This window comes from Neopelma chrysocephalum, unplaced genomic scaffold, assembly GCF_003984885.1.
Source record: "Neopelma chrysocephalum unplaced genomic scaffold, ASM398488v2 Primary Assembly neopelma1_42b, whole genome shotgun sequence".
NCBI classification, from domain to species: domain Eukaryota; kingdom Metazoa; phylum Chordata; class Aves; order Passeriformes; family Pipridae; genus Neopelma; species Neopelma chrysocephalum.
In genome coordinates, this window is record NW_020897701.1 from 5,006,142 (window position 1) to 5,026,523 (window position 20,382).

The following is a 20,382-nucleotide window of genomic DNA, read 5'->3' on the forward strand; positions in this document are numbered from 1 at the left end:
GAGAAGGGCAAAAGAACATCAGGAATCTGAAATTGCACAATTACTTGCCAGAAGCACTCTGCTCTGGCAATTGCAGAGGATTTTTTTTTACCTGTTGTTCTCCCTTTACAGCATATGGAGAAGTTGTAGTGAATTTAAAAAATGAGCTTTGCATGTGCATTCTTGGTTAAAAAAAATTTTTAAAAAATCCTATAGAATGTAAAAAGAGGGGGCTAATTCTGCTTCATATGACTACTCCTCTACTAAATGTAGATTATCTCTTACACAGATAATCCTGTATTACATGAGAGAAGATAGTTAAAAGATCTGTGATAAGGTTATCCTTTGGGCATTTCTATAAGGATTTTTTCCTTAACTATTAAGGAGAAACCTATGGAAATAGTCAGTTTTATAACATATACATATGTCTGTTTCAGTTTACTCATTAACATCAGAGAACTCTACAATAATGACTCAGTCTGCGATTTTCATGGGGAAAATGGCAACAGTGCATCTGGATTGAAACCACCTCCTTCAGCAGGACTGCAATATTCAGGGCTATTTCACTTTGCATCAGAGGCACGGGGATGTCTCATGCTGCTGCACATGAGGCTCACCCTCAGGCCTCTTATTTTAGGATACTGTCGTAATTTTTGTATTTTCAGTATTTTATAAATAACATGCTGCTGGAGAAGTCAGGATTTCTTACTCCTGAGCCATTTGTTTTCCTCTTTGGATTATTACCAGTGTTATGTTTTCCTGCCTGAGGCTTGGGTGGCTGACCTGTCCCTGTCACTCCTTTGTGCCTGACTGGGCTTTCGTGGGTGGGACTCCCTGTCTGGAAATGAGGAGAAGCTTTGTTCCTGGTGGGTTGTGTTTCCTCTGTCTTACTTTATCAGCCCCAGTTTCAGCCTTCTTCTTCTCAGTTATACTTCTTCTCCTTTTCTTCTTTCCTGTCTCGATTTCTCTGCCATAGGTGTGCCCATGGATGCAGGAAGCATCCTTCCAGAGGCTTCAGCAGAGAAAGGACTTCAAGCCTCCTTCCCTTCCATGCTGTCCCAGCTTCACATCTATATCATGGCTGCCATCTGCCCTCATTTGCTGCCATGCTTGCCATTTGTCCTTCCTCTTCTTTCTCCCATCAGGTCAGCTGCTTCTGCCTGTCCCTTTGCCTCATGATACAGCCACCTTTGTGCTACTGACCTGGAAGATCTGTCTCTTATCTTCAGCCTGTAGCCCCAGGCTCTTGCCTCCCTTTCTAGTAGTAACCCGCAGCCCAAGTAGAGCCTTTTATAAGTTCTCCAGAAACCTGTAAAGGGGGAAAGAGCTGGCAACTTTCATCAGGGAAACACAGAGTTGTATTCAGTAGAGATAGTACTTAGTCCCTGAAGTCTGAAAATGTAGGAAGGTGGGAGACAACTGTGAGAAGCAGAAATGCCAGAAAAATGTGGAGGATTTGGCAGCCCTGTCTTTATGTCTACTGTGTTACCCTACAGAACAGAATTGAAGACAAATGTATGAATGTGCTAACAGTGAAGTTACTGGATGCGAGTCTGCTACTGAATTACTTTGGGGGATTTTATTCTTTTAGTCTCAAGGTTAATTTTTTTGTCATTGTTCTGCTCTATTTAGTTTCTCTTCAAATAATAGAAATGAAAATTTACAGTGCTCCAGAACAACTCCAAACCTCTGTCTTTCAAAATGCTTGTTTGACATTACTCTCCTTTGGCTAAAATCTTATCAGATATAACTCAGTGCTGCCAGATCGCCACTGCTTTGTGTCATCAGCCCAGGAACCAGAGTATAGTCATGAACCTTTGGGAAAATCAATCATAAAAACTCTGGTAGGAAACTGGTTAATACCAGTCTAATGCAGTTAATCAGATATCTTGAGAGTGCATACCTCTACAACCCCTTTGTAACTCTATTACCTGGCCTGCCCAGTTCTTTCAACCATTTTTATGCTGCAAAGAGGGGAAAATTCAAAGTCCTTTGAATGCTAAAAGTTAGCAAAAGTTATCAGCAGTTGTCAAAACAGAGGGATGGAGATAATACTACTGTGTCCCTCCTTGTCTGAAACTGCTTACTCTGAAGCTGCTCTCAGTGGTTCAGATCATGCATGCAGTGAAATGTCTGCCACTGCTGATACAAAGCTGTATACTGGGGGAATACAATTTACCATCATTGTAAATAATGCTGAACTCATTACAAAACTGTTAAAAGTGATCTAAAATTCATCTGTTCAAATTAGTGTAATGTAACTATTGACCTCAATAAACTGACTAAACTCACAAAAAAAGTTTCAGTAATAAGAAGCAAAATGAAATGTTACTTGCTGTAAATATATAGATTATCTGGCTGACTCAGGAAGAAGGAAGTCAAACAGAACACAGAGCTACTAACTAACAGACCTGAGCTACTAACTCAATCAAACTGGTCTTTTTTTCTTGAACTAGAACTGAAATCAAACCATTACGTTGAAGTCTTGGCTGTATATGATCCAGAAATGAATTGCTTCTTGCCTGCCTTCCTGCAAAGTTATCTCTAGCTACTCCTCTTGAATCCTGATGCCCTCCCATCCCAGCTTGTTTAGCCTATTCCCTGTTGGCAGTTGCATGGCAGCACTGTATTGCAGTCTTTTCCCCTGCTCTCCTCAAGATGTCATCCTGCACTACTCGAGCTGGCATCCTTCACTGCTCTTGGTTGCTTTGGAGCTGCATGCATGAATCATGCCTCTGGCATGAGGGACTCCCACTGCAGTGTTGTGAGGTGGGGGGTTTACACCTCCCTCATGGCGTGGGGCTGCAGGGTCCCTCCTGTGGGACCCCTACTTGTGACCTGGCTCAAGTGGCTGTACGTGTGTATGCATATCTCCATACCTTGTCATGTGCATTGCTGTCTGTCTGCATTGACTGTAAGCCCACATTTTTTGGGGATTTAAGGGGCAGAAGCATGCAGAGCAGACATCTCTCCTGATGCCCAGGGGCAACCAGGACAGGACTGCAGACTGCGGGTACAGCCCATCAGACTCCCTTTGCCTTCCTTCGCCCATGCCCAGGTTGACAATGGCCTGCTCTGCACACTGCTGCTGATAAAATTGCAGAGGGAAGGAGCTGAGAATGCAGTCCATCCTCACACTGACAGCCTGCTTCTATCTTGTAACCCATAAATGCTATCTAAACAGTTAGGCGGTTCAATACCAGCAGGTTTGAGGTGGTTCATCATTACCCGGACTAGTTAACAAGTATTTACTGATGTCCAGACAAGCTAAACTGCAATCATACAGATCAAATGTGGTGATTCTGCCCCTTCCCTGACTGTGAAATCCAAGCCCAGAGAAGTGAAAATGAATGGGGTTTTTTCTGTATTATGAGATGAATAAGGGCTTTGTGGTTTTCAGAATCTGGTTGTAATAACCATTGCCATAGCAATTAGACTCTCTCAATGTGCAAGGTGAGAGGTTGCTGGACCTGTGGTTGTCCTGGTCTTTCTGAGGAATTTGCCAGCATGAATGCTAAAGCTCACCCAGGAAGCCACAGGCACCAGGTCCTCCCTTCTCAGTGCAGAGGACTGGGTAGATTTTCATGCAGTTACCTTTGTCTTGCAACACAGAGCTATAAACACATCAGCAGAAACTGAGGAGTTTCTAACTGGGCAGAAAATGACATGCTGCTGAATCCATATTGGTATGCCTCAGTCTCCTTGGGCTTAGTTTTTACTTAGTTTTCAAACTTATATAAAATTCATTTCTCTCGAGTGAAGTCTCATGTGCTTTCTTTGTATTTCCAAAGAGATGTGTTTTTCTGAACCTTGCAGGAAGACCCATGTCCATCAAGGGTCTTGTGTTCCATATACCAGTTCCCTTGAGCAGGCGCAGGCACACGCTGTGTTGTGCCACACTGTGCTGCACGTATTGCTTGGCCTTCAGGACTGTGCTGTGCTATATGTGTTACTGGCTGTGGGGTACCCTCAGCTGGCTAATCATAATGGAAGAGCCTGGAGCTGGCACCTACTTGGTACCAGTAGTGACACCGCAGCATATACTTGTCTTTGTCTTGAGGTGAAGCAACACACTTTCATTTAAACATCCAGTTGAAAATCCTATAAAAAATCTCAAGACCACAATGTGGGTGAGCCTCGCCACCAACAGGAAGCATGGGCAGCATGCCATGACCTGATCACAGGTCTGTGTGCTACTCCTGTATCTTGGGGTTCCAGCATCAGAAGGAACAAAAGGTCTTGTACCTTGCTGATGCCTTTTCTGGGATGTTAATGAAGTAGTTACCTTTCTTGAGAGTGTTTGTCATTTTCTTTTTGGGGTCCAGAAAGGACCAGAACCTTCTGGTGCAAAATCGTAGTCCATTGATATTTGTGAATGTAATTATAGATTTTGTGGAGAAAATTCTGTGCTTGAATAGATGCCCATCCAGTTAGGCTACCATTAATGCTGTACATAAATTATGTCTTAGTCAGTGTAATACTGTGCTGTGTGGGAAGGAATCCCAGGCCGAATCTATTTTTGACCTCTACTGGTTGATTTACAATGAGTTATAGCAGCAGAGTTCAAATGTTTGGTGATTATTGCTGAGCTGGACTACTATCAGGCAGTTTTAAAAATAAAACTTGCAATTTGAATAGTATCATTGGAGTTCCTTAACAAAACCCTGCCTGACGTTTCATCAAGTGCACTGGATTTCCTGAACTGGCACTCACAGGCAGGGCTTTTTGCCGCAGGGCAATGCTACCCAGCATGATCACTGCTGCTTTATGGGGCTATTGACCTCTCCTTGCTGGTTCTCTGCTTTTCATGAGGCTCATGATGTTGTGTTGCAGTGCTCATGATCTTTAAGTGTCTTCTTGGACACTAAATTGCCAGGTAGCAAGGATCCTGCAGGAAACAAGAATTTATATGAAAAAGATAAATGAGGCACAAAATGTGATCAGGTGGTTCAAGTATCGGCCATGTTGGACTTGTAGAAGTGTGTCTGGGCTCTGCAGTATCTATTCTATTCCTCACAGAAGTTCAGTCTTTAGAAACTGGGGAAGAATGGAAGCCAAATTTGGGTGTTCTTTTTCAGAACTTCCCCAGGGTCAGTTTTGCCTGCACCTGGCCCTGACTCTATGTGTAGGCATGTAGATTCATACAGAAATTATAAACTCAGCTGGGATGCAGGAACGTCTTCAAAAGAGTTTTCTTTTGAGGAAATACAAAAGCCCTTAGCGGTGATGTCCATATGTGATTCTGCTGTGTACCTAATACTAATTCAACACTTGACAGGTGTTTTTTGGTTTTGTTTTGCAGGAAGAAATCGTTCCTGTTTTCAGCTCTGTATGCTGCCTTTATATTTGGTGGTCGGCACCTAATGAACAAACGAGCAAAATTTGAACTGAGGAAACCGCTAGTGCTCTGGTCTCTCAGCCTTGCCGTCTTCAGGTAGGCACTTCTTCACACCAACTGCCTTTGACATCACGCCACAAAGGGGCTTTGGGGTTCTTTACATACATCAGCACTGCTGGTGCAACAACAGGCTCACCCAAAAATGGCATTTCTTTAGTTCTGCTGTTCAGGATTGTATCCTGATCCACTCCTCACCAGTGAAATGGTTCCCCGTTGACTTGCCAGATCATACAGCATTTGAAGAGGAGAGAAATCAATAACCCTCCTGAAGAACAAAGGTGAAAATAAGGAAGTACATGAGAAAAAAACAGTTATCATTGCAATAAATTTACCATGCAAGCTACAAGTGGAAATAAACATATTAAGATGTTAGTCTTGTTCTCACTTACTAGTCGTATTACATTTTTATGTGTGCATATATGGACTATTTAGTCAAGACTCTGCTCTCCATTACAGTGAGGTAAACCTAAGGTCACTGCTTTGATGACAGGTAAATTAGACCACTGTAATTGAAATCAGGATCTGGCTTCTGGTTATTCCATCACAAATTGCTTGTGAGTGCAGCAAAAAGGTGGCTCCACAGGGAAAGGCTGGTTTTTAGTGATGCACATCTCTCTGGCTGTGTGTCACTCAGTCTAGCTGTGATACCGTATCGAGTCTGGGCAATGTCAGGTTCAGATTCTGGATAATTGTTGAAGTCAGGAATACAACTGACCAACCTTAATTCCATTTTAGCTGCTCAATATGCTAATTTTTAATGAGGCTGAAGATAAATGAATGAAAAAACAAATGCTTATAAAAATAGTCCTTGCAAACAAATGAACTTTTGGTACAATTTACTAGTAACAGTACACAGATGACCCAAGGGTTATCCACCATTTCAGTGCTTATTGGGACTGTAAATTGTAGATTTACAAACCATTATCAAACACTGATACCTGTATCTTTTTCTAATTTCAGTGTAATAATTACTGATTATATTAATTCACAAGTACATAAAACAGGTTTGCTTACTGAGCAGCTGTGAATGGTGCATGATTTTTCACAGCATGGGAACAATTTTAGCTGAGAGGTTTTACAAAGTGAAATAAAGCAGGAATGGAGAAGTTTGGTTTTTTCATGACTTTTCCTTTTTGTCTCCAAAATTATATCACCTTGAGACTTCCCAAAACTCTGGTAGGGGAAAATAAATTGTATTTCTAACAGCTAGAGCATGCTAACAGAAGAACTTTATTTTGGCTTGATTTTAATTGTTCCTCAACACCTTAAAAATATCTCAGAGTAGACAAAATATTTAGCAATCTAGATAACTTTAAGAGCAAGTTCTAACACTGTGAAAATTTACAATTTTCATCTGGTTGCATTTGATGCTGTACTTCTGGCTGTGTTTAACATCATTTTGCGTTAAGGTCCTGTAAGCAATTGTTGTCCTTTGTTACAGTAATGGCTGAATTTCAACAGCTGTTGAATTGGTTGCTAGATAGCATTTCATTTGAGGATCAGTTTTTGAAGTGGTTTGTAGTCAGCAGGATCCCAAAATGCACATTCTGATTGCACTTTCTTATTGCATATAGATACCAGAAACTAGCTGGCTTACACTGGCTTTGTAGTTTAACTCCCAGTCTGGGGGGGTGAAGCATGATTTCAGAACTGTCCTTTGCATGAGATGTGTAGAGCAAACTTAAAAATCACATTATTTTGAAGTGGGTCTGTGGCTAACATTTGCGTGTTGAGGTTTTTAAAGCAATTTCACTAGTTAATTTCATCCCAAAATCATACATGATCAATGCAGCGATCAAGGAATAGCATGAATTTACACTACACTGTTTAGATGGACTTTGAAATCAACCTATTCATTACTTTCTAATTGTAATTTCCCATCATAATCGTATGAAATAGCTAATTCATGGTCAGCATGAGCTGCTGAGTGATGCTGGGTGATATAAAAACTGTGGACTTCAGGTTTTAAAGCTACAAGTTGCCAGGATGAATCTGCCACAGAGACCACCTCAGTGCAGGCACTCAAGTTAAGCTCTACTTGTGCAGATGAGAAGCATTGGCCAGAAGGGCACAGTTAGAGAAGATTCAACACTGCAGGGTTTGCTTCCTCCATCAGCTCAAATAACACAATTCAGGGACAAACGTTCCCCAAGCACTGCAGAACTTACACTTTCCTCTGTGTCAGGAAATGAGACAGCAGGGTGGAGAGGGAAGAGCTGAACAGCAGTGTGAGATGTTTGGCCTACACAAAAGCACTGTGCATTTAACCTGCTGAATTTGCTAGTGGACATCAGTTGATTACAACTATGCTTTGCTCTTTTGAGGCACTGAGTAGCATGAAGAAGAGGGAAATAGGGAAGGGGGAAAAACAACTCCAAATGCTTGCAGTAAGACAGAGGCTGAAACCTTTGTAACTTCCATAGCAACATGCAATCCCATACAAACCCCCTTGACTTTTTGCCTAGAAAACAGAGGAAATGCCAAAGAAATCATTAAAACCTGTGATGAAGATTTCTTATAAGTGTTCACTTGAAGATCCATTACCTGGTGCTTCAGCACCGCTGTGCTTTCTAGGACCATTTGTCACTCCCAGCCTTACAGACTCTCTTAGCAAGAAGGACTTTGAATGCTGTAAACTTTCCAGATAACTTGGATCTGTTTTTTTTCTGGCTCCTTGCATAACTAGGTGTTTCATTTATATATAGTTGGCTTGAAAGACATTCCTGCTTCCTCCAAAGGTCAATTCAGATAAATTTAGATGCCAATGTTCTGCCTGTAGACTTACTATGGATCCAGGAAAATGCTCCTTAACTCTAAAAAGACTTCCTCTTTGGCTTTCTGGGATGCTAAAATAATAAGACTTTTAAAATACCTTGCAGAAATTCTAAGTAATTTATTTATTTGCCACAAGTGGTTGTACTGAGGAAAGAAAAACCTGTCCGGAGAGCCCTCAATATTCTGCCTCAAGGTCAGTGTGAGGCTTTTTTCTGGACTACTTGTTTGTCTCCCTTCTAGCACTCCTACCATTTTACCTGCTTCAAATGTCCTCAGAAATAGTAACACTTAGCAGAGGCTGAAAAGATGTGTTTTGGTCTTGAAAAAAAAGAGGAAATTGCCTGCCAGGCAATCACATGGTCCTTCTTCAGAACGTATCCTGTATGCTTTGCTCTTGCCAAGATCATTTAAATGTGGTAGCTGCTACAGTAGGAAACTTGCCACGCTTATAAATAAACAAAACAACTACACCACCCTGCTGAGCTTGCTGAGCATTCAGGAGCCCGGTCAAGAGTGAGTTTTGTGTCAATACTGGCAACTAGCAGGACTTCTGAGGAAAAAAAAGCAGCTTTATTTCCCTTTGAAAGTGTTGTCTAGTTTTGAACATTTTGTCTCTGGAATAGGTTACCACTTCTCAGTGAAAACTTCTGTAGGAGCAGTGACAGTAAATCTTGTTTTTGACTTGGAAACCACTGTGGAAAAATGATCTTCTGGAATCTTTTGCTGAGAAATTAGTTTGAGATATTTCTCTTGGGTTGTGGGGTTGGTTTGGTTTTTTATTCCCTAGCAGGTTTGTTGACTTGTTTCAGGCACTGAAGATTTGTTGTCTGAAATGTTTCCAGTCTTTCGTTTTGTTCTGTTTCATTTTGTTTTCTACACTTTATTTAAGTGATTTTGCCCAGCCTGGTTATGTACCGAGGTTGTGGGGGAGCAGTCCTGTGCTGCTCTATGTCAATGGGAACCCCCTGTTAGGAAGCTGACACAAAAGATCTCTCTTCAGTCCCATAAAACCCCAAGGAAACCATTGCTGATTCACCTACATAACCAAAGTGACAGTCAGTCCTGTATTTCTGAGTATTTCCTGGGGTTAAAAATCTGCAAAACACATGAAACCTGAATTGCCAGTTTTATATTCATGACATTTTGAACATAAAGTTAAGGCCATCCATTGAATGTTTTACTTGGAGTGTATCAAAAGTGTCATTCTGGCATCTGTAGAAATCAGCAAAGTTGAGGCCAGGATTCATGGAAGGATATAAAATTATTCATGTTTTCATTACATTACATCTCAGATGGGTTTTTGTAATTCCTTTTATAGACCACGGATTCTGTGTGGGTAGCATCTCTATCAAGGAGCTTAAACATGTTTGATCACCTCATCGTCACACAAGACCAGCAGCATGGCAGCATTTTCATATGCTCTCCATCCTTAAGGGGCTGACAACAGAAGTTTCAGGGTCAAGGCACTAACTAATAATAGTAAAAGGTTTTTTTTCCCTCAGGAATACTGTCATATCAATAGCGGAGGCAAAGAAGCTAAAACATCTAATGTGATGCAATCATTTGTAGGCAGAGGCTAAGCCTGACCGTGGCTGGTGGGTGCAGTGAGAGGAGGAATATCTCTTCATCTAACCAAACTACATCACCACAAAGCAATTATCATCACCTGAGATCATTGAGATTCTGATTCAAACCCAGCTATGCTTTGTAGCAGTGGTTGAAATGAATTGGTGTCAATACAGAGTTTCCAAATGTCTTTCTTCCTGGTAAACACTTTCTCTCAAAGTCGTAGAAATGGTATCAAATGTAGCTAAAAGGTCACTAGCTGCCTGCCACAAAGCTAACCAGAGCCTCAAAAGCAAAGTATTCCAACAGCAACAGGTCTTATATTTGAAAGACAAAACCAAAGAGTCTCACTAAAAGAAGGTGACTCACTTTGCTTTTATGGGACTGGTATTAACTATTTCACTACTGGAAGCACAGCAGCATGCTGTAAAGGGTTTGCCTTGTTTCACAGAGGGCTCCTGACAAGGCACTCTGAGACACGTCTTTATGTGAGGAATTCACTTCTGAGCTGAATTGAATGGAAAAGACTACACATATGTTTAAAGAAACTATTTCATTTGCTTGGATTTGTGACTCTCAAATACATTCTAGTAATCGTGCTTATAACTAGGAAAAGTGATGAAAGATGATTGAGATTTATGTCCTGTTGCAAGAGCTGCTATTCACAGATACTTGCCATGGAGATTAAACACAACTTAATTTCATGTGTTGCTGAGCAACTCATCAAAATCTTAAAATACTCTGAAATTTTATAAGGTCCTGACAGTATATTCAAAGATTAGTTACTGAAAAGAGGAATGTTTACCAAATAACATTAAAATTAATAAACAGCATTTCAGGTGACTTAATAATCTTCTCACTTATAAATTTAAAAGCAAATGAACTCCAGGTGAAACATTCCCTATATTTGTGAAGCATTAATGTGTATGCTCAGTAGGACATTTCTCAGAACCCAAATCAGTAAAAGGCCTAATGTATACATACTTAACAATTTATTTCTATAGGACCATGTTCATCTTTATATACTTACCTGATTTTCTTATGTAACAGATAAGGAAACATCTTTTAAATTACCATTTTGGAGCAGAAGTTGAAAGTTGGGTGAACAGAAGAAATTCAGAATGATTGGAGAGAAGACAAAAATCCCTTATATGCGATTTAACAGTTGAAGAAGAAAAGTTTCTTTTTCATAAACTTAGCTGTAATCCCAGTAGGAGAACAAACAGTGCTATGTAGAGTGAATTCATACAGTGCAAAACAAGTGCTAGCTGGCATTAAAAAAATAGTATGGAGGTGATAAAAATATAAAGACTAAAATAAAAAACATATAGACAAGACCAATAAAGTACTGTCAAGGAGATGTATCTCCAGTATCTACCTTATTTATTCTAACTATCCTTATATCCAGAATTGTAACTGATGCCATGTGACAAAATGCTGTGCCCATTCTCTTCTGAAATCTCACTCCTTCATTACCTCTGCTTTTATTGCTGTGGATTCTGTTGTGTCCATCAAAGTAATTTTTAACGTAAACTGGTTTTAATGTTTTGACCTAATCAGGCCTAACTAAAAGTAAACCAAGGAGTCACCGTGAGACCTGGCTGATTCCAGTTTACAGGAGATATGGATAGGACTGGCTAAAAATTATTGTGAAAATCTCTTTTTTTCAGTGCTAAGATGGGCTTCCTTTCTTTAAAAGTTTCTTTTCTCTGACTTAGCTTGCTTATCTTTATTGCTGGAAAATGAACATCTTAGCAAAGTGAATTCAGTACATTATTTGGAAAGCCATTGTGCTCATTTTGCCCCTATTCCTTCTCCTCTCTTACAATCAGTGGGTATGTTGACACTCAGTGTGTCACCTTGAATTACACCTTCCTCATGAGATCATCCTGTTCCAGCCCACAGGAGCCCTTGCAGGCCACCACTTAGTACGAATGGTACTCAAAGCAGAGCCCCTGGGAGTGAGATATGTCTCTCAATTTTAAATGGGGAGCAGACTGAAAAGTGTATTTGAGGAACAAAGAACATCCGTCTGGTTGCTTAAGAATGGAACTGCACTAGAGATAAAGTAGTTAATTAACTCAAAAGGAATCAAACTTCCTACTGTCTCCCTGTGGCAGCACTTCTGCATTTTACTCAGCCTCAATACTTGGTTCGTGAGCATGGTAAAAGGACCTCCTCCATGCAGAAATCCCCAGGGAACTGAAATCCCTGTGTGTTTTTCTTCTGAGTAAGTCCCCAACAGCTTGTGCTTGTTGGAGACAGTGGGAATAAAACACTGAGAGGTGTTAACTTGCATGACCTATCAAATCCAACACTTCATGTGCGGACGAGCTGTTAATAAACACTGCCAAACCCAACAGTGCTTGTGTGCAGGGCTTGGCTGCATTCGGGTGTTGAGCTGTGGTTTAGGAGAGTCATTGTTTTCTGACAAGTTTAACTTCTCTTAACAAATGTGTGTCCTCGTGCCTGTACCATTCAGCATCTTCCTTAGGTTGCTGAATAAGAAGACTGTATTTATTATTTACCAACTGTAGGCAGATCCCTGAGATCTGAACCTCTCTAGGTGCTTACAGGAGTACTGCCCTGGAGAGTGAAAAAGGTCAGTGGCTCCAGGCCTGCAATTGGTATTAAATTTATGGATCTGAGCAGCTCATTACAGCTGTATTATAACTTTTAGCTTCTTCAAGCCTTCTTTATTCTGTCAAATGCTAGTCTTTTCTTGTAACTTAGATTTTGCTTACTTTGTTATCTGCCAGTTTTACAGCTTTACTGATGGCTGGCTCCACTGGTTGGCTTGATTCTCTGCTAAATCTTTTACTTTATTACTGTTCGGCTTTATTTGCATAGGATAATTTCAAACTCCTGAATACATACATTTCAGTGCAATACATGACAGTTACTCTGCCAACTTGATACATTTGATCCCATAAGTATCTTTAATTTATCCTGCAGAACTGGATAATGCCACTTTTTTCGGATTATCATTTAAATCTCTGCAATACTACACTTATTCTAAAATTGCCTTGAGATAATGTTGGATGCTGAGAATAATTTCAGAAGCGACACAGGAACAAGTGCAAATGCCCCTGAAGCATTCATTAAGGATTGCTTAAGAGGCACACTGTGCTTATGAATCCTCATGGGCTACTTTAGAAATCCTCAGATGCATTCCTTAATTCATATGAGATTTTGCACCACATACAATACTTAAGTTGAAAATTGATTTTTTTCCTTTTTAGTCATTTAGCCACAGTCCAAACTTGCTGAAATAAATATCTAAGAACTAGAAGATGTTTCTTGACAAAACCATCTCACCAGGTATACAGCCTTCACAGAGTTCCAGGGAACTTCAGCTACTACAAAAGTCCAATTGTTATTTTGTGATGGAATAGTGACTTATTGCTCAAGAAGTAACAGCTTTCATCAAGAAACTGTTCCTGCAAGTTCCTAACCTCCACGAACCAGATAATCAGGGCGCAGTGTCAGGTAGCAGCACACTGGCAAGACCAGATAATAGGTGATAACTATTGATTAACTTGTGACTCTTTGGAAGTCAGAGGAGATGCAGGGATACATGGGTAGAACTGAAAAATTGTTTTTCATTCACTTAAGAAAACAGTTATATGTTTTTCAGCAGTGTATTATTACCAGGGTGTCCCTGTAAGCAGCTTATGCTATTCTCTCATGTTCCTAGGGTAATGATTGAGTGCAGCTGCCCTTCAACATGACCATTGCTCCTTGCTTATCTCTAGCAAAGCCCAACGGGCCTTGTGTAGCTACCAAGTACTCTGTAAGATTCTCCATGCAAGTATAACTCCTTTTACCTTCACTAATTATATTCTCCTCTGTTACACAGACTACTGGTAGGGATCTAGCCCTGGCATTTGTTTTTCTACTATGCTTTGTAAGCAGTGCAGGTTCTTCCACCAGCTCACAAAACTTCATTTCATTGACTTTTTTTGTACTCTGCTCTCGGGATTGTCTGAATATAGCTATTTGCAGTCATAGGGAAGGCAGGTCTAGGGGATCAAATTGCACTTCCTGGAGAGAGAATTCAGGCTCTCTGAGAAGGGACTGGAAGGCGGTAGCTGTGGTAGATTGATTTTTATCCACACATATAAATAAGCCTTACAAGTAGTAGTTGCAGCAATTGGCAGAATTTGTTGAGCTTGCCACTTTAGCAAGGGAATATCAGATGGATTTTCCTCTACTGTGGTGTTAATGTGATTAAAATCTCCAGATGACAGTGTCCATTGATCGAGGGCCCTGCAGAGATGTCACTGTTTGAGTATGCTTACTGAGGTCCCTGGGGAAAGAAGGAAATAAGTTTAGTTTTCTTTCCACTTTTGTCAATAAAGCAGACAAAGAAATGGTTTTGGGAGCCAGGTGAGTTGTGACTAAGAAATCTGCCAATGAGAGGGAAGGGCTGAAGGGAGTGGACCCACATGGAAGGATTTATTGCTGAGGAGAAAAATAGGCTGATGCAAGGCACACAGTATGTGGCCTCACTCAGAAACCACAGAGCAAGCTGTCACTTCAATGGACCTCATTACCCTCCCCAAAATTTATCGCATAGGATACTAAACACCACCCAGGCATGTATGCATATGCTTATGGGTATATAAACCTGCACAAATGGTATATTATTTCTTAGAGCCATTTTAAATATTTGCACAATTTTTAAATCACTCTGAGCTGGCCTGACATCAGGTTTTGGTCCCAACTGGAAACTCAAATTATTTGCATTGAAAAAGTTGCTAGAAAGGCATCTGGGTCAGATACAGTAGAGGTCTGAAAAGTAAGGCTTGTGTGCTTGGTTCAGTGATGGGAGTCTTTTTTAGAGATGGAAGGGGAATTCTCTCAAATTTTACTTTGAGATTTTGATAGGACTGAACCCAAACCTCAAAGTATGCGTGAATTTATGCAAAGAAAAGTCTTCTGCCAAAAAGAGTGATAAAAACTGCAAAGATCAGCACGAATTCTGCTCACATTCATGGTACTGAGAGCCAGAGCACCCCATTATAAAACACATCCAGTACTGCTAACTATCAGATTTTAGGATAAGCAAGAACATATTATTGCTCTGAAAAAAAATATTATTGCTCATCTTCCCCTTTTCTTACCTTTTTTTTTTGACAATGCTGTGGCTTGGACTCCACCTTGAATGAGTCTCCATCACCTTCAAGGAGGGCAAAGGAGGACTGTGTGGGTGAGCTGCGATATCCATCTGTTCTCCTTCCCAGTTAGGAAATGGGCAGGGGAAGAGGCTGAGGAGAAGCTGGGCAGTAAGGCATCAGAAGGATGGGGCTTGTTAAATTCTTGGTGTTCTCATGCTCTTGCAGAGATGGTAACTATTTGTGTAAGTATGTTTTGGAGGAACCCAGTTTTGTTATTCAGAGCAGTGGATTATAGAGACAGAATTTGTAGTAAACATAATGATACTTAATACAGCATTGGTATGGTTCCTGCTGCATTCTTGACTGTAGCATAAGTGTATTTCCAAGATTTTGAGTCAGTCCTGGAATTTTCTGTCACTCTGTAAAGGAACAATGCTTGAAACAAGATCCAGCAGAGATGCAAACCACTGTCTTAAATGCCTTTTCAATGGTTCCCAGAGCAGAGTAGCTGCTCAGAGCATGGTGCCACATTTTGAACTCTCTAGTGCCAAGACTGGCTGGAAAAGTTCCTGCCTTCCATGGTCTTCATTTCCTCCACTGTGACTAAGAGCAAAGAAATCATGTTATAAAAAAAAAGTAGAGGAGAGACTATTTTATCTGCATCATTCACCAGTCCAGTTAAACGGCATGGCCATGCAACCAGCCAGAGCAGCACAGCTGGGCAGGCAGCAGGGCAGTGGAGGCAGCACCCTGCCTGCCTGCAGGATGAGTGGTAAGGTAGCTCCAGTGCAAGAGGGCCAGCAGAGCTCACTGTGGTATGCATGGGTACAGGAGCTCAGAGAGCGAAGTGCCACAGAGGGTGCCCATTGCTAGTTAGACCTCCTCAAAGAAAGTGAACATTTTCAAATAATGCATTCCCTCTCCTTTCTCAGCTGGAGAGGTAAAATTGCAAGTGGGAACAAAGGCATTAGCCATTACAAGCTTTAAGGGAGTTTGGGAAGTTAGAAAGATTTCCTAGTCTAAAACATTTGTGAAAATTGTGCTCTTAATTACAGTGGTTTAGGCATTATGAAGAATATAGATACCTTGCAGCCTTTCAGACACATGGGCTGAAGAGGATGAGTTCTGTATTCTTTTTAAAGAATGAGATTAACATAAGTGCTCTTAAATGACTGTTAATTTTTGAAAACGTGCTTTTAAAGGTGTTCAGTTACCATAGGAAAAAAGTATATCATGAGACCAAGGTGCTTTTTCCATAATTTTTTCTTGTTCCTGCCCATTGCAAGAGAATAAATAATGGTCCCAAGTAAGTTCGTATATATACTAGACTGGGGAGGACACAGGGAGTTCTTTCAAATATCTGCTAGCAACTGAATTGTAGTAACTGAGCACGTTGTTGTTTAAACACAGTTAACAAGGGGTAAAATATGTTAGTACAAACCTCCTTCTCTGCTTTTGCAGTTTTACACTAAAATTTCTAAATATAGAACGAGCATGTAAATAGTTACCATAGTTTAGCACCACCAGAGAAGACTCAGTAACCTGTTTCCACATCTGTGCCCCAAATTAGTTTTCTTAAAGGAAAAGATGAGAAAATTATAGCCAGTGTGATTTTTTTTCCCAGTGAAATGCAAACAGTATAGAGCAGAAAGAAGTTCAGCTTACGTTCTCAGTAATGTTATGATAGTCCTTAATCCATATAAAAAACAATCATTGCAGTCCTCTGCAAGACTGACTTAGAAATAGTTAGATTTTTTCCTTTTAAAGTGAGAATTTAGGGTTCTGGTTTTGTCCATGGTTGACTCACTGGTTATGTCTTCAGGCTTTTCCTTCAAAGACTTGGGTGGATAGAAGCCTTTCAAAATGAATTTCCCACAGAATCAATTGCTGTATTAAAAGTGCATTTTTGTAGTTTTATCAACTGAAGGCATTAGTAAAAGAGAACAGGAGTTTTTCAGAGTATTGGCATTGAATTTTTCACCTCACTAGCATAGCTTTTGTACCTGTTCATGTTGCAAAGAGTTAGGCAGCCCCCATCATGGATTCTGATCTGTGCCTGCTTTTCTTCTGGAGTCCACTGGTGTGAGTAAGGGGATCGGCAAGGAGCATTAATGCAAGCAATTACAATGCTTAGAACAACTGCAAAAATTCCACAAGGGAGAAAATCCAAATATTTTCTCCTGTGGTTAAGGTCAGTTGCTGTGGTCTGGTCCTGCGCAAACTCAAGAGGTGTGACTGTGGAGGGGAGATACAAGCAGGGATGCTCTTAAAACTAACTCCATAGGTTCACATTCTCTGTGGCTTTTGTCCAGCTGCATCAGGCCAAATCCACACTGGTATTTGCCTAACATATCAAGGGAAAAGAACTGGAAAGCAAGGATCTGACTGAGTGTTAGGACTGGTCTTCTGGTTAGGTCAAAAACTTTTCAAGCTCTTAGTGTTTCTAGGACAGCACAAGTTTGTAAACTTGTACAGTATGTCTCTGCCTATCAACCTGTATTTTTAGGTCTTGAAAGTGTGCTGCCAAAATATCAAATGTGCAGACAATGAAGTCTGTTGTTAAGAAGTGTACCAACAGCTTTTAAGCCTATAAACTATTTATCTTGAAAGATATAGGTGTACCTCAGGTAATTAAGATGGAGAGTCTGGGACTTGAAAGTTTAGAAAGCAACTTTAAAAAGTGAAAAGAAAATCTGTAGTAGGTCAAAGAACTATTCCTCCTGAAGAAAATTCCTCCTACTGGAGCGTATTTACTGTTAATTCAGTAATACTGTTTTCACTGATACAGAGTGAGCCCAGACCTCTTTCTGCTTGCATCAAACAGACCTCATGGTAGGGCACTGAACCACAGCTCATGACATTGCACATCATTTCTCATCATGACTCAGACACAGATTTTTGACAGGACAATTAAATTTCAGTTTACCTCTCTGTCTTTGAAATGGGTCTTATGCTTAACCACCTTATGAGGCTGTCACGAGTAAAAAGGCCCTTAGGTTCTATGAGGTATTCACAAATACCATGCTAAGGGCCTTGAAGATGTCAACACAGACAGAAGTGTAAAGGAAGTTAGGTCTGAACCTGAAGAGACCCCGTTTTATAAACAGCTTTGTACTTAGCAGTTCTTCACACAGGAACATCTGGCCTAAAGCAGTTGCTGGCCTGAATATTATTAAGATGTTGGTAACTCAGGGACGGCCCAAGCTGGAGGTGGTAGGTCACTTTGCTGTTGGAAAGCAGAGGAGACCAAAATTTTGGTATGGCAACAAGAAGGTCTGCTATGGGGAGAGAATGGAGATGACCTTTTCATCTTAGGTTGATTCAATGAGGAGACAGAGTCTTCTGGGGAGGTCCCTGAATTGGTTCTGGGAGGTAAAACAGAGAAGTGCTTTACAAGTGTCTTGTAACAACAGTCTTTCTGCAGGAAGAGGTCTCCCTTTCCATCACTAACCTTGTCGTTGCTTGAAAGCACTTCAGAAATGTTGAAAGATGATGAAACAACAGCCTAATTACATTAATTTTCTTTGCCATGTCTTATGAAAATAACAGTTGGGTTGAGTTCATCAGCTGTAATTTAAACAAGTGTCTCTCTAGGATTTCAAGGTACCTCACTGTTAAGAAGTCCTTTCTTTAAATGCTTATATAATAATTAAAAAATATTACATTTAGATTTAAGAGGGACCAAATCCATAGTCAGTACTATTCTTTTTCAGATTTCATCACTTACATGATTACTGTATCGCTGTGTATCCTTCACTCACCAAGAGACTGCTTAATTTAATTTGGAAAATGAAACTCTCTTCCACAAACCTAGTAAAATATTCTTAATAACCAGGTGCAGACTTACAAAGCTGGTTCTTCTAGTCAGTTATTAATGCAAATGAATATTTCATATAGGCTGTCCTTGTGTCACATTGACCATTTAGGATGCTGGGTGGCAGATCCTTTCCCAGGTTGCTTTTCTGTGAGATCAGAGGACATGTCATATTGCATGACAGGTCTCACTAACTCTGTGAAATCAAAATAAGAGCCATTAATTCCATGTAGATCACTGAACAACAGCCAAATGATAGCTTTCAGTCATTACCCACACTTCATTTATACTTAATGATTGGCTTCTTAGTGTATGGTTTCTCACCGTACAGTGCAAATATCATGATTTAGCAATCAAAGATAAGCCTAAAGCAACTTTATAGTTTCTACACCTAAGTACAAGAAGATGCACGATTTTATGGTAATTACATAACTTCAATCCTATTGAATATCATCAAGGAAAACTAAGGAGTCACATCTAAGATAACATTTAAGTAGTCTGACAACCTTTTTAGTGAAACTATATATTAAGATTTTCATAGGCTTAATTGATTCCTCCTTTCTTTCAGAAAATTTATTCCATCTGGAAAATACAGCTTTTTTTTTAATACTGTATCATCATGTATTGCACATTACCCAGTGAAGGTGGTGCTGCTCCTCCCCTCCCCCCGCAGAGCTGGCTAAGTGTGGATGAAAGTGTACATCACTGGAAAAAATCACAAGAAGAGTTAAGAGGTGATTCATTTAAAAAAAAAAGAAAGAAGGAGTGGAACAGCTGCAATGAAATCTAGCCAGCCCACAAACACCTCCCAGAGCAGCTTAGATATCAGAAAGCAGATCAAAACAATTGCAAATTCTGGTGGGTTGTGCTGCTCCTTCGCTACGTTCCTGGTCATATCAAAACCCCCAGAAAGTGGGGCTCGGAGGACCCACATTCACTGTCTGTGATACCCTGTAAACATGTGCCTGTGGATGTGCAATTTTAATGAAACTTAATTAGCCAGGAAACATATTTATCACTCATCCTTTGCTTCAGTGTTCTGGAAGGTTGGTGTGTGACCAGGTTTCACCAGTCCTCTGCCTGCAGTGGAAGGAGTGCTGTCTCTGTCAGGCAGGCTCTTAAGGAGGCTACTCTCATGGTTTTAATTCACTTCCCAGCCTCAAAACAGTCTGGCATGTCTACCCACAAAAGATTTTGGAACAAGAAGCTTTGAATAAGCACCTAAGCACCAGGAAAAGTTAGGAGGCTGTTGGTCCATAGTTCTGGTCAGCACAAACCAGACTCTAATATTCTTTTCTCATTTGATACCATCCAGATAAACACTTTAACCTGGACATTCCCTTCTGATTTGGCTCAACTTGAAAAAGAAACTACTCCCTCTATAGCCATATCCTGAGAGAACTGGAAAAAATGCAGTTTCATCTATTTTTTTACAGATGATGAGGACAGACTCCCATAAACCTTCTGTTTAGCTGCTAAAGTTTTGTTTGACAGTCTTCTCTTTTTGCCATAAAGGTTAGCAGTTTCCCAGAGTACTCTGCTCCTAGGGGACCTGAAACCACCACAAAATGTCAGGACAGATTCTAGATTGGGAGCAGCCCAATGGTTCATTAAATCTTCCATCTTTCCCACTGGTTTGATAATCACCGCAGAAATAGCAACGCAGCAAGCACACTGTGATCCGACTAACTCACCTGTCTACACAGATAATAATTTAGGTATCTCTTCCT

At 40.4% G+C, this 20,382-nt stretch overlaps 1 protein-coding gene across 2 annotated transcripts in view; it reads left to right on the forward strand.

Annotated features, from left to right (window-relative positions):
- The window catches only part of ELOVL6 (ELOVL fatty acid elongase 6), an 80,155-nt gene that overhangs the window by 46,614 nt on the left and 13,159 nt on the right, over positions 1 to 20,382 (forward strand). For both annotated transcript variants that reach the window (XM_027677032.1, XM_027677033.1), the window contains exon 2: positions 5,282 to 5,413. In XM_027677032.1, the coding sequence (XP_027532833.1) occupies positions 5,282 to 5,413 (132 nt within the window). The remainder of the gene's footprint in view (positions 1 to 5,281; positions 5,414 to 20,382) is intronic.